We start from the raw sequence: 26,754 nt of genomic DNA on the forward strand, positions 1-26,754 counted from the left end.
TAGTCCAGGAGTCAAGAAGCCCAGGCTACAAGATACCTGCTGCCTCTGAACATGTTTTTACTCTTTAATTATTGTAAGCTATTTTCTAACAATATTCTGTCAGCCAAACTCTGTACTACTACACAAATGATGTAAAACAAAACAAAAGTAAAATCAGAAAATGTTTTGTTTTAAATTAAAAAAAACTTGATTAGTAAAATCATACTATAGCAAAAATAGTTAAGACTAGATGACTTCATATATTGCTATATATCTTGGAATCTTCTTGGAAGTTGTATATTTTGGAGGGCCTTCTGGTGCTCCAGAGTTATATTTGAAATTAATAAACTTTCCAAGATTATATTAAATACTGCCCAGAATTTTACATGAATGCCCGAACACCCTCTAGAATTCATATATCTCTAGCATACCATAAAAAAGCATGACTATGAGGAATAATAATGCATGTGATAATGACAGCAAGTCTTCAAAATCTAAAACATAAAAAACTGTTAGGCAACATTTGAAACAAACTTTGAAAGACAGTCCTATTTTAAAGTTCTTACACTAATTAAAAACACCCTTAAAGCCTGTCTTATTGGCAATATAAAAAATTTTTACACATTTTTTAAAGCAAAAAACATTATTCCCGTCACTGTCAACATGAAGCACTCTTACACCTTCATGTTACAAAGTATAAGAGGAGAAAATGAGAATATTAACATAGCTCTTGAAGGCATGAATGAGAATTTAGATATGCAACATAGTACAAATACACTTACACATTTGTTTTCTGGAAATTTGAATCTCGGGCATATCATCACTTCCTAAAAATAAATTTTCTCTGTAATGTACCAGTTCTATAACACACAAATGAAATTTGTGTTTTACTGATAAAGAAACTGAATTTAAAGCCCTGAATCTATGAATAGCTGCATATATCCTAATTTTCCATGTGAGTAGTTCCATTCAATGTATGTCTTCCTTGAAGCATAGAGCAGAAAAGACCTCAGATTTGACTGTTATCATTCTGGACCTTTTATGCTTCTTTCTCTTAATTATTTTCCCTTTCAACCACTGCTAAACATTGAGCTGATGGTTTTCAAAGAGCTTGATACGATAACCCCTGCACCTGCGCTGTGCAATAACCTGGTTACGGTTCAGCAATCCAATGGTGATGTGTAACCTGCTCTGGCTTAAGCTCTGTGGAAACGTCAGGGAAAGGCTGGCAGATCCGAGTGGTGAATGTGTAACAAGCAACAGCCCTGAGATTGGGGAGGTTTCTGTGCAATTTGCAGCTTTTAGCTGAGAACCAATACGAGGGAAGCAGGTTGTGATAAAATAATCCCAAGGCAACCCAAAACTAAAGGTGAAAACCATGTTTGCATCCTCCCATCTTTAGGAAATATTACACTCCTTATGGGAAAGATCTCAAGGTACTGGTGGGTCATCATAAATTGAGGAAGATGGCAACAGGTTACTGCAGGACTTACTGCAGCAAAGGAAGAGTAAGGATAACACTTAAGAAAATACACCAGGAAGGCATTTATACCTAATCTTGGCAGAAATATAAGTAAGGCTATTTTGTTAACTTGGTTAACTTGGACAATTAGACCGTTAAAACATTATTCTTGTATATCCTTTGCTCTATATACATAGCATGTTCCCTGTTTGTCAGTAATGAGATTTTGGTAGTAACATATTATTAGCTAATTGAGTAGCAGTATTAAAAGAGGAAATGGATGAAATATAGATCTGTTTGTGGAGAAAATTACAGGGAAAAAAAAAGGTGTTTATCAGCAAATATATATGACTCAGTGCTCTCTAGCAGTATGTGTGTTTACATGGAGGAAGAGGAAATTTTAAACCATCAGTGCCTGATGAGAAACCAGGATGTAATATGACCCACTATTCCTCCCAGATTCCAACACCAAAGTGATAAAAAAGAAAGAAGAGCTGGAAGACATGATGGCTGTATAGCAAAGTCAGTGTTTATTACAATCAACCTCACAATCATTAAGTCCTATATGCTTAATTTAAGACTAAACTAATTGCTAGAGATCAAAATAATAGACTAACGTACTCTGAAGCTATACACAGCTGTTAGTTAACGAAGTACAAGCTAGAACTCAGAGAGGTTGCTACTCTAAAACTTCATTTTATACATATATAGCACACACACATATATATATATATAATTGCCATTTATATGGTGAAAATAATTAATGCAATACTTTGGTATTTAAATCTTTTAACCATTATGATCATATTTAGATACCTTGCCTCCTTGGACCTTGTAGCTACTTTCATTTCATTTTAAATGCATAACACTTGAAAAGTGGTAATAATTCCAGAATGCGACTTTCTTCCTTTTGATTCCTATTAAGATTACTTTGATAATAAGGGATTTGAACTAGTGAAATATTAAGTTAAACAATGTCAAGTTGTAGGACTATACGATGCAATAAATCCAAAGCTGACTGTGCACTACAGACAACTTTCACTGTGATAAAGTGGCAATGAAAGTCAGTGTTAATAAATGCAAAGTAGTACATGAGGGTAGAAACAAACTTAATTATATATATGCAGTTAAGAGCCCTACTATGACTGTTCACATTCAAGAAATAGGTACAAGAATTACTACCAATAGTTCTCTGAAAACCGTCAGCTCAGTGCTCAGCATCAGTGGGAAGGAGCAGGTTATTAGGAAGTATTACAAAAGGACCAGAGAAGAAAATGGAAATGGTTATTATGCTTTTATATAAATCAGGAGGGATCCTGTTGGCTTTCCAGTCACCTTATCTCATAGAAGATACATTACAAGTAGGAAAGAAAAAGGTAACAAGGATAATCCCTGTTACAGAGAGCTTTCCCTAAATGGAGACAGCAAGGATACGGCAGGTAAGAAAACGGGACCTCCAATTGTACAAGATCTAGGATTGAGAAATGGCCCATTGAGCGAGTTGGCCGTGATCGGGATGGGGATGTCACCCCTGGCCAGCACAGGCCGTCCCGCGCACCCCGGCCCATTCCTGCCCTCAGAACCCGCTGCAAACTGCTCCCTTGGCTCATCCTGGCCAGCACAGGCCGTCCCGCGCGCCCCGGCCCGTTCCTGCCCTCATAACCCACTGCAAACTGCTCCCTTGGCTCATCCTGGCCAGCACAGGCCGTCCCGCGCGCCCCGGCCCGTTCCTGCCCTCAGAACCCGCTGCAAACTGCTCCCTTGGCTCATCCTGGCCAGCACAGGCCGTCCCGCGCGCCCTGGCCCGTTCCTGCCCTCAGAACCCGCTGCAAACTGCTCCCTTGGCTCATCCTGGCCAGCACAGGCCGTCCCGCGCGCCCCGGCCCGTTCCTGCCCTCAGAACCCGCTGCAAACTGCTCCCTTGGCTCATCCTGGCCAGCGCAGGCCGTCCCGCGCACCCCAGCCCGTTCCTGCCCTCAGAACCCGCTGCAAACTGCTCCCTTGGCTCATCCTGGCCAGCGCAGGCCGTCCCGCGCGCCCCGGCCCGTTCCTGCCCTCAGAACCCGCTGCAAACTGCTCCCTTGGCTCATCCCTGGGCTGGCGTCCTCACGGATGTCCCAAGCAGACCCCATCCTGCTCTGCGGGATGCTGAGGTTGCCCCTGACCACAAGCACTTCACCCCGTGGTCACCAAAACACCAAACCTCCTGCAGACAGAACATCTGCAGTTATTAGCTATGATGATCCAAGCGCACACTGAGGCTGAGAAAGCTGCTGGCTGCTAGATGCCAACAGGAAGATCCCATGTCCTCCTCAGCACCTGGTCCTGCCCGAGAGTAGAGCAGAATATGGGTCTGGATGGAGCTACAGGGACCATGAGGACACTTCCCGTGTTCTGCATTTCCAACAGCTATGGTGAAGATAATAATGCCACTCCTCTAAAGTGACAGATTTCTAAATATTGCTACTTTCCACCAAGAAGTGAACAGTTTCTGAACTTCTTTACCTGCACAAATCTGATCCTGGAAGGTACTGGGAAAAACGTGAATGAAGAAGTGGAATTAGTCGGAGATCACACCATCGTTTTTCCCATCTAAGTCCTGGGGATGCTGGCCACGAGGAACATGATAATGTATCCTGAAAAACATTTAAAAGTTCCTTCTGGCATTGAGCTTCATTATAAATCAGCACAGATTTGGAGAGAGAAAGCGAGAGAGATCGAAGCCTCAGGTTTCATTTAGCACAGTCTTTGCTCTCCCCAAATCCTTTTGCATCAGATTTAACTAGCACTGGGTTTTTCACAAACAAACAAACAAACAAAAAACCCCACCTATATTAAGTATCAATATGTTTAGAGGAACAGTATCCTGAATTCCTAAATTCCTGGGAAAAATAAACTGTATCATCTTATTGAGATGACTAGTCAGAAATAAAAATGAATATTTAACACGAATCACATTATCAGATATTATTTTTTCATCTTTACTCAGGATACAGGTTTGTTATAAATTATTCACTAAGCAATCCTAACTCATTTCATCTTACTTCCCCTGGCCCCATGCATATGTACATATATCTGTCTACACTAAATTCACATCAAAGCCTCGTACTTGTGAATGAGATTTATCACATGTACTGAAAATTGTTTTCAAGCCTAGGAATCAGTATTTGAATTTGATCTATTTATACAAGGTACTATTCATAATAAAATCCAGCTTAATCTGCATTCATCATATCTATGAAGAATGAGTATTTAAATATCCACAGTCTAATCACAGGGCTTTTTAATGAATCTAGACTGTTTACTGAGAAATGCTTTTAATGACCAACATTTATGATAAAAACACACACACAAACACATAAAAGAACCCATATAGTGCCTATTCCACAAAGTTTTATATGAAACGATGCTGGTCAAGAAGTTATTTCCTGAAGAAGCAGACACCTCACATGGAATACCTGAAGCATGCTCAGTACTTTTACTGCATCAGCAAAAGTGTAGCTACAGATTCTACATTTCTTAGGCTTTTAATTTTGCCTCAGGCTTCATCTTATTTCTTACCTGTATTTTCTATAAAATAAATGTTAAAAAACAAAAAAAATACACCTTTTGATGTGATTTTCTGCAAAGATCTATGGAGTTCTATGACCCATGGAGTGCTGAGATCTGTGGTGTTCATATAGGTTCATACATCTTGCACTTATGTTAAATAAAACAAAACAAAGATTTTATAGAGACAAGCTCATTACAAACAATAATTTACCTCAAAACAGGGCTTTCATGAGTGTAAGAATTTAATTTAGTGATCTTGTGAATTAGACTCATGATACCTGATTTTGAGTGAAAGAAAAAGACTTATGTTTCAGTTCAAGTAGAAACTGTAGCTAATTTAGATCAGTTTTGACACATGCAAAAATAGGATTCAGAATGATTTTTATCCTTAAAGCAAAGCTACAACTGAAGTGACTAGCAGGAAAAACTGCAACAACCTTTTTACATTTGTCATTTATATGTCATTACTTCTGATGCTGCATTTAAAATATTTTTATTAATATTAATTGACCCTAATCCTACTGTTTTTATCCCATTTTTATGAATTCCAGGACATATAGATATGTATAAATTGTAAAGATTTCAGATGTATAAATCCTGATTTATACTCAAAGATTTCAGATTATAATCAGGTTTAATATCTTTGCTATTGACTTTTGAATCTCTTGTTTTCTGTTTAAAAACCTGTTAAATAGAATAGCAAGATACACAGAACATAGAAATGGTTAGGTCTATTGAACAATTCTAACATTTATTTTTATACATATATATAAAAGAAATATTCTGTTTACTGGGGTGTCTATTCAGTAATTCTTTAGTTTATGCAAACGCTTTCATTGGTTGAATAGACACCAAAATCCCCTTTAGTGCTATATAGAATAACAGAAATTTTATATTTCCTAGGAACTTTGTCAATACTACAAAGGCAACCAAGAATCTCTTATTAAAAATCTGAATATAGATCTGTATGTAGAATTTCATTCTAAGGGATGGACTTTGGATAGACTATGGACTTTCCTCCATGACATTACCATTCTTTAGTAGATTGAAAGAGGTTTAACAAAAATTCTAAATAATAAATAAACATCTTCGAAAAAAGGTGTTCTGGAAAAGTTCTTTGCCATTTTTAAATATACCTAATTTAAACTCCTACGCTGCCCAAATAGGGCTAGAACAAACTTTTGTTAAATCCCTATTGCTGAGATAAAAATAGTAATTAGGGTATAATATCAACTGGTCTGATCTGTACTGTGGCTTAATTCCTAGCCACAGTATCTGGTACCTCTTTTTGTCCCCTGTGGAGCTGCCTATTTATTTCCAACAATAATCAGAGTTCTTTCTGTGCTGTCTGTTCCCAGTTATTTCCACTACACTGTGCAAGCTCTCACCGTGTTGTTGGGATGGTAGTTGAGATGCAAACCACTGTCGCACAGCGGGGAAGATGTGCCGCTGCTTTGGTCACTGGGGGCACCTAATACAAACACGAACACAGAAAAACCATTGTTAATATATATAGTTCAACTGTGTGTGCATCTATGCATCCTCCATCCATTTTTGTTTTCTCTGATATTCGTATATTTTTTCAGTTCAACCCCACTCCATGAGCCAGATTCTGACCTTCAAGCCTGCAAAGTGGCCAACACTAACTTGTACTTAGAGCGGAGCCTCCTTTAGATCAAGACACTTTTCCCTGGTGTTTTGCTAAACGTGTGTTAATGTTCCACCTGGTATCAACAACAAAATAAAAGGTTTTGCAATTTGGAAACAGAAGGAGAGTATGAAGGAGTATGAAAATACTTCTGGTGTTCTCAATTTTATCTAGTCATACTTTCTAAAACGTGATGTGTGAGTGAGCAAAAGAAGTAAAGACACCACCTCAACAAAAGACTGTTTAAAAATTATTTTATAACTCGGGCTGAGCACTACTAACTTAAAATTGAAGGCTAAGTAGTTGTTGCTTTATAACTTAAAAAATAAGCAATAATTTTACCCTTTTAGGAAACAGAAACAGAAGGAAAACAGGCAGGAGTAAAGCCAGGAGCCCACACATACCTAGATGCTTAAGTATACTGTGACTGGCTATAATTATGCACCCACACTTATAATTTGATATAATTAAGGGAAAGCAGCAATCTCCACAGGTTTCTCACGGGGCTAATTGACTACAATTCTGCTGGACTTACACAAAATACTAATCAGGTATATTCATTTTTAGGGACAGACACACCTCTACCAAAGCCTCTCACTGAGTTCTAAAATGAGAAGTTAAGCCCTCCAAATACAAAATCTCATTTTCATCTTTGGAAAACAAAACTCTTCCAAACTGAAATACTCTCAGATGTTGCCTGAGAAATGCCTTTAGATGCAGTGCACCTGAATGCTACATTGACTCGGTAGAACTGCGCTGGTGTAACTGCGGCCCTGACCCCTCGCGCAGGTCCAGGGCCTGGCCGGTCTGTCAGGCCGAGGTGACCACCCTGCCCTTGGTGCGGACGCCAACACAACCCTGCAGGACGTGCAGCTCGTGTTCACGCCAGCCCTGGCTGCACAACCTGCTGCCGATCAGTGCACGGGACGTTGAGGAACGCCAGGATCCACGCGTGCCCCGCGCACTGCGTGCCCTGCACACTGCTCTGCTGCCCCGCGCACTGCGTGCCCCGCACACTGCTCTGCTGCTCCGCACACTGCGTGCCCCACGCACTGCGTGCCCTGCACACTGCTCTGCTGCCCCGCGCACTGCTCTGCCGCTCCGCTCTCCCCGCGCCGCGAGCACTCACATGCGCAGTCTTCGTTCAGCGGCAGCTTGAGGAAAGCAGGAGCCCTTTTCAGGAAGGACACGGTGAGGGTCACCTCCTCCCCGGCGTTGCGAAGCACCTGAACCTGCGGGGGATACAAACAGGACGGCTTGGAATAAACACGCAGCTGAAATAACTGCACATGTAAGCAAGGGCGCGCAGGTTTCACCCACCAGACCACGACTGCCTTGCAACTCAATGCAGTGATATATTTTTAGAGGATAAAGTAAGAAGAAAAGCTTGTTATGTCTGTTTTGCACCTACTTACTCTAGCGTTAGGGAATTGGCCTCCTAATTGCTCCCAGCTGGAGCTGTGACTGCGCCCTGACACTGTTAGCTGCACACAAGCAAATCACCCAGGAATGCTCCAGCCCTCCTGCAATCCCCACGGCTGCACTTGCTGCTCTTGTTCCCATCTTTAGTTTTCCTGTGATGAGAAACTCGCTGGAGCCCCTGCGGAAGGGGAACTCCAGATGCCTGCCGGAGAAGAGCAGCGGAGGCACGAGAGCACCGAAGCAAAATGCCCCTTATGTGGAGACAAAATTGAAATAAGAGAGTGAAATTTATCGGATTTCAGAGAGGAAACATCTTCTGACTTTATTAGCTAGAAACTGTGTAAGGGTTGATTTTTCCTGGTCTTACAGAGACTCCAGATTGCACCACGCTGCTCCCTTGGTGAGTGCACGTCTTGTGCAAAGAGCTGGAGGAATGTTGCCAGAGTGCCATATTAGGCAACTGTCTTCATCTAGGATATATTTGTTCCATTTCTGCTGTATTTTCATGGTATTTGAATGAAATGCAAGTAACCGTTCTTATATACTTCTTCTTGCAATCAATTATTTTATGTAGGATTTCTATTATTTAATTTATACATAGGAATCAGCATGTTAATAAGCAATTCTGCACATTTAGCTATATGCAGCTATAATGTGGGGCTTTCAAGAGGAGTCATTCCATTATGTTAAGCTAACTTAAAGTAATTTTTAGCGAAAAACGTAAACTCAGATTTATACACAACCGGTCCCCATTCCGCTCTGGTTGCTACAGTCGTAACAATCTGATGACAGCATATTTCATTCAGCACCTGAAACCTTTAATGAATGTTTAGGTTCTTGTTTCTTTAGGACAGTACAGTGGTTGTCAAATCACACTTTGCAATGTGTGTGTGTATGTGTGCAATGTATGCATGTGTGTGAATAAACATACACAAACACCCCAGAGAAAATCATCCACCCCTTCACATTGCCTCCCCAACCTTCGGCTGTAATACAAGCTTCTTTAATGAAGCTACATCCCTTCTGAGATGTTTTATATCACAGGGCTGGTAAGTAGCCTTTATTTCACGGAACCTGGACGGCTTGTAGGCCGTGTAGTAACAGTTTAGATCAAGACTCAGAGGTCCTGAGTGACACCACAGAAACCACAGTGCATCCTTAGGCTTCCTAAGAGAGTCATCCTTCTCCTATGCAGTTGTCCTGTTGTTTGCAATAGCCATTGCCAAGGCAGTAATTACTGGGATGTATTCTGCGTTGAAATGATAGATGTTGACGAGATGGGAAAAGTGCAGAAAAAATACAGCCACCCTCCGCTTTGTTAAATATGCAAAAAAAAAAAAAAAAAAAAAGGAAAGAAAAGTTGCAGCATTAATATCTTTAACTTACAGAGTCACCTTTTAAGAGGTTTAAGGATAATTGGATAACATTTGTAAAAGAAGCTGAGTCAGTAAACTCTTCCCCAGAATTTTTCTTTTTCCGAGATTTAGACAAGCCATAAGCCTACATGATTTCATCTGATGATATATTGTTCTGGTAAGGCTAGAAGTTGCCCTAAGTAGTCTGCTGTGACCTTTTTCTCTAAACTCTCTAAAAAAAGAGAAAGAGTTTAGAAACTCTCTAAAAGACTAAAAGAGCTAGCTAATGATTACGGCAAAGAAGACACATGAGCCCTCAATCCCATTTCATTTACTTTCTAATCATTATCAAAATCATTCTAGGAAATAAGCCTAGTAGAAGAAAATGAGATTTTTAATTAAATTAATTCATTACTCTTTTTAAGCTCTCTGTTGAAAAATTTACCTTTATTTTACTTTAATTTTTTAAAAAAGAAACAAATACTGACCTGTTTTCAATCAAGAGTGATCTATAGGATTCATTTTCCTCGTGTCCCTATTCAAGGCTCTTTCTTAGATATCTTTCATGCACTATCCCATAGTGTCTCCTCTCCAAGCACAACAAGAATGAGGAATAACAGGAATCTACTTATACCAAGGAAGAGTTTTACAGTATACCAGAGAAGCTCATGCTCATGAATGGCAAACTAATTGATATTTGCTATAAAAATAAAGATATATAAAGATACATTTATTCTGTATACATTGTCAAATAGATATTTGATGATAGTTGGTTATTGCAGTCATAATTCAAGAAATATTTACTTTCAAACATAAGAGGGAAGTAGACTGTCAAAATCTTTTATACACCCTTTACAGAGCTACAGCACATTCTCTGATTTATACGGTAACTTAAATCTAGATTGATCAGAGTAAATAACTTGTCTGATTTTTACCAATGCCCATCACATACGATATGCAACATAAAAACTAATGCAGACTAAAAACTAAAAAGCTAAGGATTGCTTTCTATTTTTCTGCCTTTTCTGTTCTTATTTTCTATTATTTTCTATGAAATAAAATGAAACAAAGTTATATTAAGAAATTTCAGTCACTGAAAAAACTTTCAGGATTTCTTGTCTTATTTTGAAACCTGCTTGTATATTCTGGTATAACTACATTAAATTCCTCAGATTTTAGTCAACAAACTTAAATGAGGTATTTTGCTTTGCTTCCATTCCAGGACAGTGGTTATTTAAAATTAGAAAAAAAAAAAAAGAGAACTGTGGAGATCTTTGGTCACAAAAGGCTGAACAGCAGTATTAAAGTGGTACCATGTTTTGTCAGCAAATTAAAAAAAATCCACACCACCTTTTTATTCTATAGAACTGTCTGTATTTTCAAAAATATTTTTAATAGAGATAATGCTTACAATTGCTGATTTCTCACTGATTTGCAGCGCCAATGACTTCTTTTTGTTAAATAAAGAGAACACAACAGAAAATAGTTTTTCCGCTTTAATTATCAAGTTGAATGAATGAGACTAAGTTGTAATGTTAATTCACATCTCCTAGAAAAGCCGTTCCGTAGCAGGACAAGTCACGCTCTGAGGTTTTCAGGCTCTGCTAAGGCCACAAGAGACGTCGCTCGACGTTCACTCTCCAGTCACTCATTCACTGCGTTCAACCAAGAGTGTCTAGCAAAGACCCTGCAGCCAGGAGGAGCTTTGGCCGAGGGAAGCTCCAACCTCTCACCAGCCTCCCCGCAATAACCACCCTTGGACTCAAACCCTCAGCACTGTTCACCTTAGTTCTATTGATACACTTAATAACATTCTATACAAGCCTTTTAAAGGGTAGGACTCGGACTGCAATTCTCAAGCCTGGTCAAAGGGGTGACTGAATTTAAAGTAAGTTCTTACTCACTCACCTTTTGTACCAGCAGTTTACTGATCCCATTTCTAGCAAAAAAAAGAGCTCCAGCATAGGGCAGAACACATTAGAAGAACTAGCACTTTGTATGTCTTGTAAAATATAGCTATTTATTTGATGACTTCAGTAAGTCCACGATGAATGGCTTTCTTCTAAAATAAGAAGCGACTCTTTAAGCAACAGCACTCCTGACGCCTTCCACTTCCTGCACAGTCAAACTGCAATTTCCAGAGACAGCAGGAGCCATCAGCAGTAACCCACACCAGTCCTGGGAAAAACCAGAGCCCCTTCCCTACTGTATACGAAAAGCTTTTAAATACGAGAGAACTGCAGCCCTATGAGCACGTGATTTCAAGTTCACTGCTGCTCAAAGAAAATGAAAGTCACGAAAAGTGTTTGCTTTTTCATTCTACACTCTTATCAAATCAAAATATTTGAAATGTTTTCTCTAGTATTTGGAAAAATGTAATTTGATCCAACTTTTAAACATTGAAAAAGAAAATATTTACTGAAGGAAAAGTAATTCTGAATAAATATAGACATTATCTTGAAAATTTCAAAACAAAAATACTGCATCTTCTAGTTAGGATTTTCTTTCTTCATATATGGCAATTTGTGTGAAACTGAGATAAATTCTTTACGACTGAGGTGAGATAAGCGAAAACAATTGTTTTCTGAAGTAGTAACTGTGCTAAAGAAACATAGTTTCTGAAACAACAGTATCCATATTTTCATTACATTAAATGTAAAGACTTCAAAGGGTCATTTTAAAGAGGTAAATATTATGATGGCATGTTATACTACCAAGCAAACTTGCTATATAATAATAACAAAATTATAATAATAGCAACAACAAAAAAGAATAGCAATTTCAATAATGCTCATAATGATATTAACTTTTTTTTTTTAATAACATTTCTAGTTCAAGGAAATATCTGCATATATTTCTAATATAAAGTCTTTCTCAATATATTCAGGAAATGGGGAAAAATCTTGATGTGGGGTAAAGAGGCACCTGTCCCCTCTGGAGATCTCCAAACCCGCCTGGATGGACCCTGTGCCCCTGCTCTGGGTGTCCCTGCTGGAGCAGGGCTGGACTGGGGGATCCCTAGAGCTCCCTGCCAACCTCAACCGTTCTGGGATCCTGTGGAAGCACCAGGGCACGACCTTCCTCTGGCTTCAATACGTATTCTTTCCTGACTAAGTCATAAACCTACTGTAAATTACACGTAAAATTTACCCACCAATAAAGTGGTAAAGACCAAATGAGAAGACTTGTGTATTCCTCAAGATCTGTAGGCTTCCACACCTGGATAAAATTCCACTCCTTACTGCACTTTACAGCAAAATCCATTTCTCTAGCGAATATCTTAATTATAAATATCTGAGAAATAAAGCAGAATAAACCTTCCTAGACACTCTGCAAATTGAACAATACATATTATATTATCAGAAAACACGATACAGTACAGTGTCATAAAAGTCCAAGGCTAGAAGGTTCAATGAAAATACACGTTTCCTTGAAACATGTTTACTTTGAAAGAAAAACAAAACAAATGTTTTGTTTAGCAAGGAGTCGTGTATTTAAACACTAAAGGACATTCACATTACAAACAGATATCAGTGTATGTATGAGAAGTTGTAAATTCCCGTGATCTAATATTAATCGCAGCATTTACCAAGCATAGAAGATAAACAAAAAACCTAACGGTTAAAACTATCACGGCTTTTTGTCCTTTTCAGAAAATTCACCTATGGCTGTACACACAATGATGTAAACTAGAACACTGTTCCATCACGGCAGTGATGCGTTCACCCAGCACACCTGAAGATGCACGTTGACATTACCATACGCAGAGTTTTGACCCTTTTGCTGCCTGGTTGCAGCACCTCGAGGAGACACTTCAAGCCAAACAAGCAGCACCCTGAAGCTGGGGGCTTCCCCAAGCCGGGGTCGGGCCGCAGGGCAGGACGGGCCACAGGGCTGGACGGGCGGCAGGGCAGGACGGGCCGCAGGGCAGGACGGGCCGGGGCTGCAGGGCTGGACGGGCCGCAGGGCTGGACGGGCGGCAGGGCGGGACGGGGCCGCAGGACAGGCCGGGGCCGCAGGGCAGGACAGGGCCGCAGGGCGGGACGGGTCGCAGGGCAGGACGGGGCCGCAGGGCAGGACGGGCCGGGGCCGCAGGGCAGGACGGGCCGCAGGGCAGGACAGGGCCGCAGGGCGGGACGGGTCGCAGGGCAGGACGGGGCCGCAGGGCAGGACGGGGCCGCAGGGCAGGACGGGCCAGGGCCGCAGGGCAGGACGGGGCCGCAGGGCTGGACGGGCCGGGGCGGCCTCGCTGCTCAGAGCTCCGCACCGAGGCCGCTCCATGCAGGAGGCTACAGTGGTATTAACAGTTGTCACAGAGACCCCACGGAGCCCACCACTAGGCAACTGCTTTGGAAATTGGCAGATGAAGGTTTAGGGCTTGCAGGACGAGGCAGGAACTGCATCAAGGTAGCACTCACTCAGTGAACCCTCCAGTTACTGCTATATGAAAGATCATTTCAGAGCAATACAGCGGTTCAAGGCTTGCTGCCTTTTGACCAGTCCCATCAGAATGACCATTTGGAAACGGAATCACTCCTGATCCCAGGTGACAGCACTATTTCAGCTACACAGCAGGGGTTTTCACAGGTGCCTGTCCTCTACCTCTGATCACAGGTGTCTTGGGGCTTCTGTCATTGATCTTTGCCCTTCGTCTTTCAGGGTCTCATGGACTTTAGAGCATGGTGAACATGCGACCTCATCAGTTGTATGTAAGGCTTTAGTAGAAAACGAAGTGATGTGTATTGTGGAGTAAAGATGGAGTAAAGTGATGTGTATTGTGGAGTAAAGATGTAACCACATTTCAAGCCTACGTGCAGACTACGCCATTCACACTAAGATACATCTACACAATTAGTTCACAAGAAAGGACTAAAATAATGATATGCAGGTAACGTATGTGTAATGAGGATGTAGGAAAAAGTGAATAATTTTAGAAGCAATTTATTAAAAATATAATTAATTCTCAAACACACAGCCTTCCCAAACCTTTCACCATGCAACACAGGATCAAATAACAGCCACACAGAAGACACAGACTCCTGTAACTTCTTTTCCAGTGTAATTCCAAGTGAAAAAGAGAAGTAAATACCGTTACTCTAGTGATATATTTATGACCACTTTTTTGAAAGAAAAATCTGTTTTTAAATTTGCAAGGCAAAAACTTGTGAAACAAGATATTTACTAAAATGTCCAATAGATCCAGCACCATTTCTTTTCGAAACATTATTACGATCCCAAATAAGCATTAAAATGTTTAGAAATCTTTCAATTAGAATAACAATACACTGAAATTACTGTTAAGATGCGTGTTTATCCTTTCAAAATCAATATCAGAATGTATCAGTAAAATATAACAATGAAAACTCCTGAGGGGGAAAAAAAGTCTGTAAAGCTCTGGAAGCTTTTTTATATTCATCTTACATTAATCACATCAGTAATAATAAGCATTACCCAGAAAATGTATTGCTATAAGCAAACTAAGTGCTTAATTTGCATTCTTAGGTCTTGTACTCTAATTTTCTGTTTTATTAAAGACCACATTAACTGGTCATCATAGTTCATAGTATATCAATTCATTAGAAGGCCATTAGCTTCATGCCAAAGGTAGGTTAATCAAGGAATTGGTATTTCACTTTTCAAAACTGGTCTATAAAAACTGAGAACTCCGCGTGCTTTACTATTCCTCATCCAAATATTTCATGTGATGTTCTGAAAAACAGGAAACATCAATCCCTTATATTCATGCCAGCGTACCCAAAATTGGGCTTTATTAAAGAAGTAGCCAGAAAAGAGGGTCCTGCTGTGCACACGGCTGCTCTCCGTGGTCTGCTGGGATTGTGTTGGCCTCCCCCAGCCAAGGTGGAGCGGACACATCCCAGGTAACAGTAACCTAGTCAAGGCACCTAAATATTACTGTGGGCGGTTCAGTAGAGAAAAGTGTTATGCAAATCACAAAGACAGCAAAAATAGCAGAAATTTTCATCATAGTTATAGAAACTGTTATGGGCTCAAAGTCAACTAAAGACTAGAGAGATATAGCAAAGCTCAATTTAATGAGTGTCCTTTTTTCTTTGAAGTGGGGACTTCCAAACACAGTTATTATTAGAAAAAAAAAAAAAAAAAAGCATACTAGGACAAAAAAAAGAATCTAAATGGATAAAAATCAGAACTATGAAAAAAAAAAAAAAAAAAGATAAGCACCCTCCCATGCTCATTATGCCTTTTTAGAATTAGGACATTTTCCTGAATCTGACCCTTAGAAAGTCTACAACTCTTGACAGCGGTTGAGTTGCTGGAGGAACCTCCTTCTGTCACCTCTGGGGATGGCCCCTCAGCCTCCCTACGTGGCGGCTGACTGCTCTACTACGAGTGTCCTCCAGGCTGCAACCTTCCTACGGACTCTCCTTCTCTCCCTGAGATCTACCTCCTGTGTCCCCAAAGCTTGTCCAAACAAAATATCTTCTGCAACTTCCAGGAAAATAAGCTACCAAGTCAAAGTAATATCCTCGGTTTGTCTTTTGTGCAGCCAGCTGTGCTTTTAACAGAATACACAACCTGTAGCAAGCAGGAAACAAACTGTTATTATTTCTATTATTAGTTCTATTATTCGTCATAGGATTACTCACCAAAATCTAGAATTAGAACACAAAACAACACTTCTCTTTTGTTTATAAGTGTGCTTATTCCCCACCACATACAGAGATTGTCTTATGTTAGGCATAAGGTGTGTTGGACTTTACAATAATCAGAAGCCAAGTTTTTTCTTTCCTCTTTTCCACTGGTGTTATGGGGAATATTTTTTTAAAAAATCAACATTGAAGAACATCTAAATAACCTCCAATAGCTTTGCATATAACTTCTTTATAATAAGCAATGATTACTTTTTACCCTCAAGGATCTAATTTTACATACAAGATGTAAAAATTAAAATCTCTTTTTAAACAAAAATCTAGAGCATACTTTAATTAATATGTGGAAATTCCTCCCACTGATCATATCTGCATAACGTTCTGATGAAAACTACATTTATTACTCCTCCATATAGTATAATTCGAGTAGTTTCGGTCTAATTTAATATAAAAAGGTAAGAACATGCCAAATCTGTAACTTATTAATTCTCTGTAGCAACAATTTTTTAGTATTGTTATTCTCTAACAAGATTTTCTGATAGTGAAGGTACAATCTATCTCTTCAACTTGAACTATGAAGCATATTTAGGACAAAATACATTGTCATACATACCTACCACAGTAAATACTAAATACTCCACACTAAATGATTCACTCCACACTAAATCATTGATTCTTCTGATTATAATTAAGCAAGTTTCTGACTGATCACTGATCAAGTGATCTGCCAAAAACCAAATTATACTGGAATGCCACTTCCTGATGCTAGGAGCTGGCACAAAAACACTGAATTCTGACAGAGCTTCGTTCATGGAATTATTGACAAACTAAATGGGAAAGCCAAGACTCTAGGTAAAAATATCAACATCTTTTATACAGAACATCAGGATTTTACCTGAAGATATTATGGCACAGAGCCCATAGTAAAGGATTCATAAATCTCAAAACGATTACATATAGTGTATTAGCTGCCTTAATTAAAGCTCTAACACTGTTGAACAGAAAGTCATAAAGTGAACTGAAGATGGTTATGTATACATTCTCAAAGTCAGCAGCAATAATTCAGCACTTAAATTCAGATTTAGTCAATCAAGATTCTCCAAACCCTATACCAAGCATCACAATATATTCAGAGACTGAAAACTTTGTTAGTGTTACATTAAGAAAATTGCTTTGCATCACTGCATTTTATCTAATTCACAGAATAAACAAATTTGCACCATATATATCTGCATGATTCCTAGACCTTCTAGGTAAGACTGGAATAAGTAAGACGATGAATCCGTTTATGAAAATTATTGGGGTTTTTTGCATGCTAGAACAAACAAAAGTTTGAGAGTGAAAGCCCTGACTTTTTCAACTTTTTTTTTTTTTTAAAGTAAGGTTGAAAGTGGAAGTGCTCTTCTCATTAGTCATAAACTAACTAATTTCGAATTAAGGGGTCCAAATTTTGCAGGTAATATCTCCTCCTCAGTAGAAGGAAATAATTCAAATGAAATTATCCATTTTAAGGCATTCGTAGTTCTTTATTTTCACAGTTAGATTATATGGCACTTTTTATATTTTTTCATTATAGTAATCAACTTAAAGAGTCTAAGGTTTCTAGCTCTGATTAGCAAAACACTGAAGCAATTTGCTTGTCTATTAAACATATGAGAATCCCCTGCTCATTCAAACTATTCATGCACTTGAAATTTATTCTAACAATTAACCCACAATGGAGTGTTGTTTGAAATATTTAACACATTTACTGAACAGGTAAGTCTTGTTCTCCATGCTTGTGAAGATATGATTGGTAATAGTCAAAACACAGATATATTCATAAACTATATAGAGTGCATGGCATTCTTGTGCTCCTAAAGCTTGAAGATGGAAAGTGACCCTGTTGCCATAGCATGCTGAAGAACATTAAAAATGTTTTTAATCTCTTCTGAATAGAGAAAAGTTTAAGCATTTGCTGGATTGCTTTTTGAAAACATGCTTTGAATTGCCTGTGTGACCAGGCAGAGGCCCAATTTTGGGTGAAAGAAAGATCAGTCCCAAAACAGGTTTGTTCACAGTAATCTGCAAGCCTTGGGTCAAACAAACAGCTAAGGACAAATTTCACATTTACATATTCAATATAAAATTTGCTGTTGGAAAATATGACCTTAGCATTTACTTTTCATGAATATTCATTCTAATCAAGCACAAGCCCATAAATGATCAAGGAAAATGAACACAACTAGTCTTAAAGAATTTAAAATCAAATTTAATTCCAAATTTGAATAAATATTAGTGCACGAGCCTACTGTTATTTGTTCAGTGCTAAATGTTATCAACTTCACTATGAAGTAAAGCATAATTAGATAATTTTTTTTCAAGTAATGTTTTATATCAATACATGCTCTTCTAAGCTTCTGGGTAGCGCAGAGTCTAAGCAGGGTATTTTATTACATCGGGGAATACACTCATACACTCAGTGGAAAGAGAAAACGGAGAAAACACAGGAATATCCTTAATGCCATACAATGACAGTTCTTCTGCCACAGTACTATTATACTACTGCATCTAGCTGAATTTGAGAAACAGACTTTGTTCTTTGCAAAAAAAGGTAGTCATCAATTTAACAAAGCACTTTTATACTTTTAGGCATATATACAGATATTTTGCTGATAGCTGGATAGTTACATAGATATTGGGTATAATAAAATAGCCAAATATCTTGAGACGTATTATTGTCTCAAGAATTTTTGGATTATTTTCATTAGGATCTGAATTTTGAGGGGTTTGGCAACACTCAGTTTGGGGGTACTCACATCAGATATTAATTAAATGGAGGATATTTACAGACAGGAAGGTATACAAATTGGAAAGGAAGGAGATTAGCAAACAATGCCAATGTCATAAAAAAGCTGGATTTGTATTTCAGTATACTTACAAAAATGTATCTGAATTACAGATTTATCAGTTTATGGCTTGAGGTCCTATTAACTTTCAAAGCTAAGCAAAAATCTGATATATTCATCTAAAATGATCACATTAGCCAGAATTCACATTTAATGTTACCTCATTGCATCTTTCATTTTACCTTTTTCCATTTTCCTAATTAGGCAATAACCCCACAGAAATCTACTCTTGTGAGCAGTTAATTATCATTTCAGACTATAACAGACTACAACAAAGATGTAATTTATTTACAGTTAAAAAGAGTGGGTATATTTTCTGAAGCAAAAATTGCAACCTCGACAAGGGTAAAACAAAATGCTCTTTAAAATTACTACTAGATATATATGTCAGAATATTAGCAAGTGAATGCATGAAGTCCAGGTCTCACCTTCAGAAATTCTAGCTCCCTCAAACCTCGGTAACTGGTTTACAATGTCCTGTCTGCTACCAGGTGCTACAAAAATTCAGACAACAAGCAAACAATGTTGATGCTACTTAACACAAAGCAATCAAGGACTATTTTTATGGAAAGATTAAAAAATGCATACTCTTCCATTTAGAAAACATTTTTTGGTTGAGGTATAAAGATTTTGACAACTGATAGTATATTAAAGAGCTGTAATAGTATTTGTTAGACTAAAATTTGGAATGCTTAGGCATTGCCAAATTTTAAAGCTCCATATGTTGTAACTGGAAAAGTATAGGAGTTCTTTGTCTCAAAGATTTGTTGTTGTTGTCATGTTGTGCAGTAGCTTCATTTTACTCTAAGACCATAGTTACTGCTTGATGGAAGGATAATTAATATATTATGTAAAAATGATGCTTTCACATGTTTTTCATCCCTTAGCATTATTTATGGAAAAAGCTAGGTCTCACCAACACTTTTCTCCACAATCAGTAATTCAGAAATAATATACTGTATCTTGAAATATACAGGCAATTTTGAATGAGTTTTGTATTATATTTCATGTAAATACGACAGTTTAAAAGATGTTAATAACTGTTAAAATGATTAAGAGGTGATGAAGATATTCTGAACTATGTATGTCTTTTCATGTAGTATGTAAATGCATTATATTCAGAATATTAGAAGAAGGTAAGGCATTTCAGTATTCAGGGAATGCAGAAATATGCCTAGTACGTCTGATCAACGTATTCCCTTGGACTTTGCTCTTAATGGGTCAGCATAATTAGAACCTTTGATACATTCTGAATCAGTATTGGCTTGACAAGGGCATGTGAAGTAGAACAGAACTATGTACATTTACTAGACCTCATTTAATGCTATGTCATTATCCTGGTAATGACATTTAATCAGTCATCCCTGGCTACTTCTCATTTAGATCAAAAAAACACTAATAGTACAGGATGGCAGCAACTACTGCAGATATTTGTCCTAAAACATAAAGAGATCCTTTGCACTAAAATCTAGAGAATGAGTGTTCTTTGGAAATGTGACTGGAAAGTTTCTTGTTTCTGCCATCACATCTGCAGTTCTAGTGATCTGTGAAGCTCCTCCTGCTGAACCAGTTGTACTGGGCACTGCTGTGCAAAAGAAATAATGGAAAAGAGGAAGCACCAATTTGAACCCAGAGACAGCAGCACTACCAGGGCAACACTAAGGGAAAAAAGAACATCTGCAGAACAGGCCCAGTGCTGACACAGAGATACCAAAACAGCGGTACCACACTGGACCATACACTAGAGAGGTATGGGTGGGCATCTGGAAACCTCCAGGCATCTGTCTGGAACTGCTCATCACTGGATACTATTGAAAAATACATAGGATCCACTCTCCTTTCCTCTTCCTCCTCCACCGAACAAACTGTCAAAAGACAAAGACCCATTGTAGGGGGGAAAAATCCTAAAAGTCCTAAAATATGTACAGGTGTTAGATATATCCTGGATGAAAAGTTTGTTCTTTGCACCCATCTGATTGTACAATGACAATTCTGAAGAAATAAGATATTGTAACCGCAGGAAGACCCTATGTTTGTCTGCGTGTTTCTGCACATCTGCACTTCCTCGTGTGCCTCCCACCCGGGGTCCTTAGGCCAACGACACGATGCCCTGCCCGGTGCTTCCAGCCTCTCGTTGGTCCGACGCTCTCTGGGTCCTGTCAGGCCACACGAGGTTCAGAGGTGCCTCCTGCAGCGCAGCCTTTGCTGCGGCGTTCGCAGTGTCAACCGCGCGCGGCTGTTTCATCCGCTTACAGAAATTACTGTTATTCTGTATTCCACACGGGTAAATGCAAACTCTTTACTAGTGACGAGGGACGATAACTGTTATACTTATTGAAGGTTTCTTTTCTTCCAACATCAGACTTCTGACCCACAGAATGCTTTGTGTATGTGTGTGGCCTCGTCCTGGTGGCTCTAGGTGCTTTTTGTGCTGTTCTTGTCTAGTCTCACTAGGTTATTGAGTAGTTATTCCAAGTAAAACAAACAAACAAAAAATTATATGATTATTTTATAGCAAATACATGGCAAAGCAAAACAAAGTGTAATCTCTGACCAAAGCCCCACAGAGTTACACCTCCCTTGGGAAATACTGTACAGAATAAAATCTTGCAAAAAAGGATTCTGGAGGGAAAAACAGGCACACATATAAACAAACCTTAAAAAACTTCATTCTGATTCCTATGGAAGCAAAAACCCTGACTCAGAGCAGGTTTTTGTGATGGTATGCACTGTGAAACCCCTGCCCTGCCACGTGCTCTCTGCTCCACAGAACCTTGGGCTTTCAGCCCAACAGAACCACACGCAAAAGGGGGAAGCGACAGCAGCTACGTGAAGTACGTCCCCCTCCAATAACTGGTTCTCTCCTTCACTCCATCCCACTAAACCCCCATTTTTTTATTTCTATTTATTTATTTATTTATTTTTATGCGTTGAGGACCACAGCTATGTAATAAGGAAATGATCATATTAATCATACAGACTCAACATTAGTCATACCAAGATTCTGCATCCCTTTTTATTACAAGTTACGAGTACCCTTAATAGATGGATTCTTACTAAAATAACTAATATATTTGCAAGTATCTTTAGAAAACATTTGGAAAACATGCAGCACAGACTGGTATATTTTTGAAGTGCAAAGCTAGAACTAGATAAGTGTGTGAAAACACATAACTCCCCTGCTCCAGAACGTATCCTCATGCAAGGAATTTCTGCCACATGGAATAAACAGTACTGTATTTTCAACTACTGTTTTTTTTTTCTACTTGATAAACGATCATTCTATCATTCTAAACCAATGCCGAAGTATTTAACAGACTATTATTAACTCCAAATTTAATGATCAAAATAAGAACATTATGTAAACGTATTATTATGGATGTTCTCAGCTACAGATGCTGTTAAGGTTGTGTTAGCACTGTTATAATCCCATAGTATCTAGTGAAAACAATACCTGCTTGGAGAATAGCTTGGCCTTTTGTGAATAGAACTGCTGTACCACCAAAAAGTTTCAGTTTCAAGATTATGACAGTCTTCTCTCAGGAGCTCTGAACACACAGCCTCGGTATTTTATGGCCCCACATAGTAAGGGAAGAGGTTAAATGGCTAAATGCCATGTGCAATACAAAGCAATATCTCTGCCATGCAATATGAGATGTTAAGATATATTTCCAGGCTGCTCTCATCATCATCATCAAATAGCAAAACATTAGTAGAACAGATTTTGTGGGGATTCTTTCGGCCAACAGATTCTAGAGCACCTTGCATGATTTAGTGAACTAAACCTGATTGTAGTCTAGGTCTGTTTCACAGTTAAGGAAATGAAGATAACAAGAAAAATAATTTTCCAAAAAATACATCTGTCAAAGTCAAGATCGAGTGAGATTTCGGATTACTTGGTTTCCCATCCTGTCCTTTAACTATAGTATGCTCATTCTTCTGTTTAAAAAGAGTTCCAAAAAAATACCGTAACTATTCATAATGGGTGTAAAAAACAGTTTGAATTAAAGCACAATTTTAAAAACAAAGATCTGCTCAGGCTCTCCTCAGTAGCTCCTGGTTGCAGGTCAGCGCCCACGGTTCCTGTCAGCTTTGCAGAACGTCTGTGGTTTGCAGCGACCCGGCGCGGTCACCGCTCAGCACAAACGGGGAGACCGGAGCCGCCTGCAGTGCCCCTGGACAGGCCGTTCCAGGGCAATCCGCAGGGAACGTCCCCTGGATCGGAACGCAGCGGATGGGTGACGCAGACCGCGACGATACAAGAACGGCCGGTTCTTTACCAAACCCGCCGTGGTCCCGGTGCCCGTGCAGCCGAGACACCTATCTATCTACCCTCTGCTATGCTAGCTTTCCTGGACAACAAATTGTCCTGCTGCTGTCCAAGGATCACACCCGAGTCGTAAAACTGGCACACGAGAAAGACCTTTATATCCAAATTCTAATTTTATTAGAAACATTGCCTGGATTTCCCTCAAATCTCTAAGAGATAGCATATTATTTCACATTCATTTCCTTTTTGTTCTAATACTATTTCATAAGAGAAGAAAAAAAAAACCTTACAATTCAAAAAAACCCCCAAACCACAGCAGTAGATAACCTTTGTTGTTGATACGCGCCGTGATGTTTTATGCACAATAAAAACGACAAACGTCACATCTCAAAACACATCAGTGTTCTCACTCCTGCTCCTGCCTTCACGGACCCCGTTGGTCTGACTGGAACTCGTTCTTGCAGGTGGCCTCGGACGTTGTCCTGCCCTAACCCGGTCCCACCAGGAGAGCAGGACCCAGCACGATGTTCCCAGCACTCGGATGGATCCTCTGCTGCCCTGGGCTGGACGCAGCTCCCAGCAGAGCCTCCGGCTCCCGCCCGGAGTTCTGACCTTGTTAATAGTGCAGGGGCTGGTCTAGAACCGTAAAAACGTCTCTGTGTGCGACCAGAACAACAGTTTATCATCCTATCTTTGCTATAAGCTTGGACAATAAATGGAGCTAAGGGCAATAGACACATTTTCCCAAGCTTATAGCCTATCCTGTCCATTGAGGGCTGTGTGCGTGTGGCTTGGGAAGTTACGCGTTGTTGGAACAACCTCAACAGACCCAAGTGCAGAGTTTTACGCCTGTCCATGCACGTCACCCCTAACCTCGGCTTTGAAAAATCTTGTAAAGTGGAATGTTGAGTGGACTAGAAAGGAAATAATGAATAAATACAGAGTAGAATGAGTATAAACTCATGCAAAATTTAAAATACATATATATATACAGAGCCCTCCAAATTCATCTATAAAATGATTTCTTTTTTTTTTTGTGATAAACTGTTAATATGATGTTGAGAGACATTTTTAAGAGGATAATTAGATTTTATTTTTCAAATTACTCTCCAAGGAGAGCACTGACTGAAACACTGTTACGTGGTATTCAGACGAGGTCCTACCTGAACAGCAAGCTGACACTCAGCCTTAATGTAAATTCACAATATCCTTATGTTGAATAACTTCCACTGTGTACAAATGGAAAACTATACTCAAAATTAAATGATTTGCCTAAAACTATAAATACTGAGAAAATAAATTAATTAATTTATTTTTTTTTCTAAAAAATACTTTTTAATTAAAGATTAAACTACTTAAATTAGAAATTCAAATGGAAAAATAATTTTATTTGTGTAAGATATATATCATTAAAGCACAGTGAAATGTCAGGGCCAATTAATCACCTCTACAGTACAACAGGCTGCACTGCCTGTGTCACAGACTTTTTATTGCAGAGCTATGAAGATGTGACATTTGCTTAAAATGTCTCTGCAAAGGGCAAGAAGTCGCAGACCTGATTTTTTCAACTGAAGAACAGGAATCAATCTGTACAGCATGCGGGCTATAGATACAAGTATCTATAGGTAGCAAGTAGATACTATAGATAGCAAGCATGAGTTTGCTATGAGCAGCTTCAGCTTGGCACTCTGCACACACATTCGTTCATAAAGACTATTTTATAAAACATTAAGGCAGGAGCACTGGAACGAGTCACTTGGTCTCCATTCTGCAGCCTGAATCCCACCTGTAGCTCCTGCTTCCAAACCACTCCGATGTTCCTGTGCTCTACCAGGAGACAGCCCTAAACCCACAACCTACCGCCCGACGCGTGACGGTGTCTGCCACCACCGCAGCACCAAGAACTGGCACCGGGATTTGCACGATTGTGCTTAAAAGCATTTACCCGACATGCAAGGACCATGCAACAGTGGATATTTTAAAAAAGATCTATGGGGTTAGCAGTCAGAATTTATTTGCTTTGTTTTTAATGCTTATTTTGCACTTGTAACTCCTCTGCTGCATATTTTATGCATGTCATATGGACTATTATCTTACTTAAGTATTGCCCAGTACTTTTTTAAAATTTTCTTAAGGATTATTCTTAGTAATTAATTATCCCTGATATTCTTAATAACTTATCTGCTTCTTAAATGCCTAAGAGTGAACCTTTGCACATACACAAAAATATATTCAAAATTGGCAAGACATCACAACTCGTCGTTGTTGTTGTTGTTCTGAGAGCTTATCTATAACGAGTTTAAGAAGCAGATTACATTGGACGAGTGAGGTATAAGAAAAAATGCATGATGATGCTGCTCTATTCACTCTGCATCTTCTGGCTTTTACTTTTTTTTTTTTCCCAGAACGTACATATATCTGATTATAAGTAGCAAGCAGATTTATGTATTATTTTAATAGTTAAGAGTTTAATAGTTAGATATTGTGTCAGAACAAAAAATTCCTAGTGTTGTCATACCAGGTTTCAGTATGCTTTTGTAGGTATAAAAGTGTTCACTTTTATTAATAATTTTTTTAATGTCTTGAAACTCTAATAGCCCGTTGCAATCCCATTGAGAGCTTTATCATGTTAATGCATATTAAATTAAATAAGTAGAGTTAAGCTTATAAAAGATTAGAATCTGATCCCTGTAGCAAAGGCAAAGCTCACGAGGACTGTAAATGTGGCTGCCAGCCCGTGTGTAGAGGTGGTGCGTTCAAGGCTCTGAAGAACGATGCACGGTTCGATGCAGGAATTCCAATTCCATCACTGCTTGCTCTGCTGACTCGAGCTCCTACACCCCATATATGACCCTCAGCGTCGTACAGAAAAGGTAGGACTGGGTGCAGAGCCTCTCCAGCACTGCACAAAACGCCACGTCGGCAAACATTTAGATATAGGATTACTGTAAATTCCATAGGCTTACCCAGGATTTAATGACGTATCTCACTTGGTAGTCTTCTCATTTCTGGCATTCCTTGATGAGTTTCCTGCCTCTTAAACTACTTATGAAGAGTCAAAAAACCAAGTGTACCAAAAGCACAAGATACTTCTAGCTGAGGGTGGATAGAGCTCTGAAACGCACATGGCTTCTCTGGAAATCATTCTCTTAATAGTTAATATATGTTTTAATTTCCTACAGTTAACAGCTTAACTGGAGGAGAGGCGCATCAAAAGTGAGCTAAAGGCAGAACAGTTTTGCCTGGATTTTAAAGTGGGGTTAAAAAGGATTACAACTCACCAGCATTGTGCAAATGACAGTTTTTCAAATTAAAATGACTTCACACAGACAGAAAGGAGTAACACTACTGAAATTTGATAGCTACAGCACAAAAGAAGAAAGATTGGAATATTTACAGCCAAAATTCTGATAATAAAATGAAAATCTCTAAAATATAAAAACCTACCAAAGGACAGCTAGGCAAATCTACACAGAAAAGACTGTGCTTATGTGCTAAGCTGCTTCCATGCTAGAAGATACCATCATATTGGTTTAGAAATAACAATGA

At 39.0% G+C, this 26,754-nt stretch overlaps 1 protein-coding gene across 3 annotated transcripts in view; it reads right to left on the reverse strand.

Annotated features, from left to right (window-relative positions):
• Nucleotides 1-26,754, reverse strand: part of SNTG1 (syntrophin gamma 1) — a 301,850-nt gene that overhangs the window by 79,498 nt on the left and 195,598 nt on the right. For all 3 annotated transcript variants that reach the window (XM_088536360.1, XM_088536359.1, XM_088536357.1), the window contains exons 8-10: nucleotides 7,771-7,873; nucleotides 6,382-6,464; nucleotides 3,947-4,077 (exon numbers count right to left, since the gene is read on the reverse strand). In XM_088536360.1, the coding sequence (XP_088392486.1) occupies nucleotides 3,947-4,077; nucleotides 6,382-6,464; nucleotides 7,771-7,873 (317 nt within the window). The remainder of the gene's footprint in view (nucleotides 1-3,946; nucleotides 4,078-6,381; nucleotides 6,465-7,770; nucleotides 7,874-26,754) is intronic.

This window comes from Tinamus guttatus, unplaced genomic scaffold (assembly GCF_059628265.1).
Source record: "Tinamus guttatus ecotype Peru unplaced genomic scaffold, ASM5962826v1 Tinamus_guttatus_pri_ptg000659l, whole genome shotgun sequence".
Taxonomy (NCBI): Eukaryota; Metazoa; Chordata; class Aves; order Tinamiformes; family Tinamidae; genus Tinamus; species Tinamus guttatus.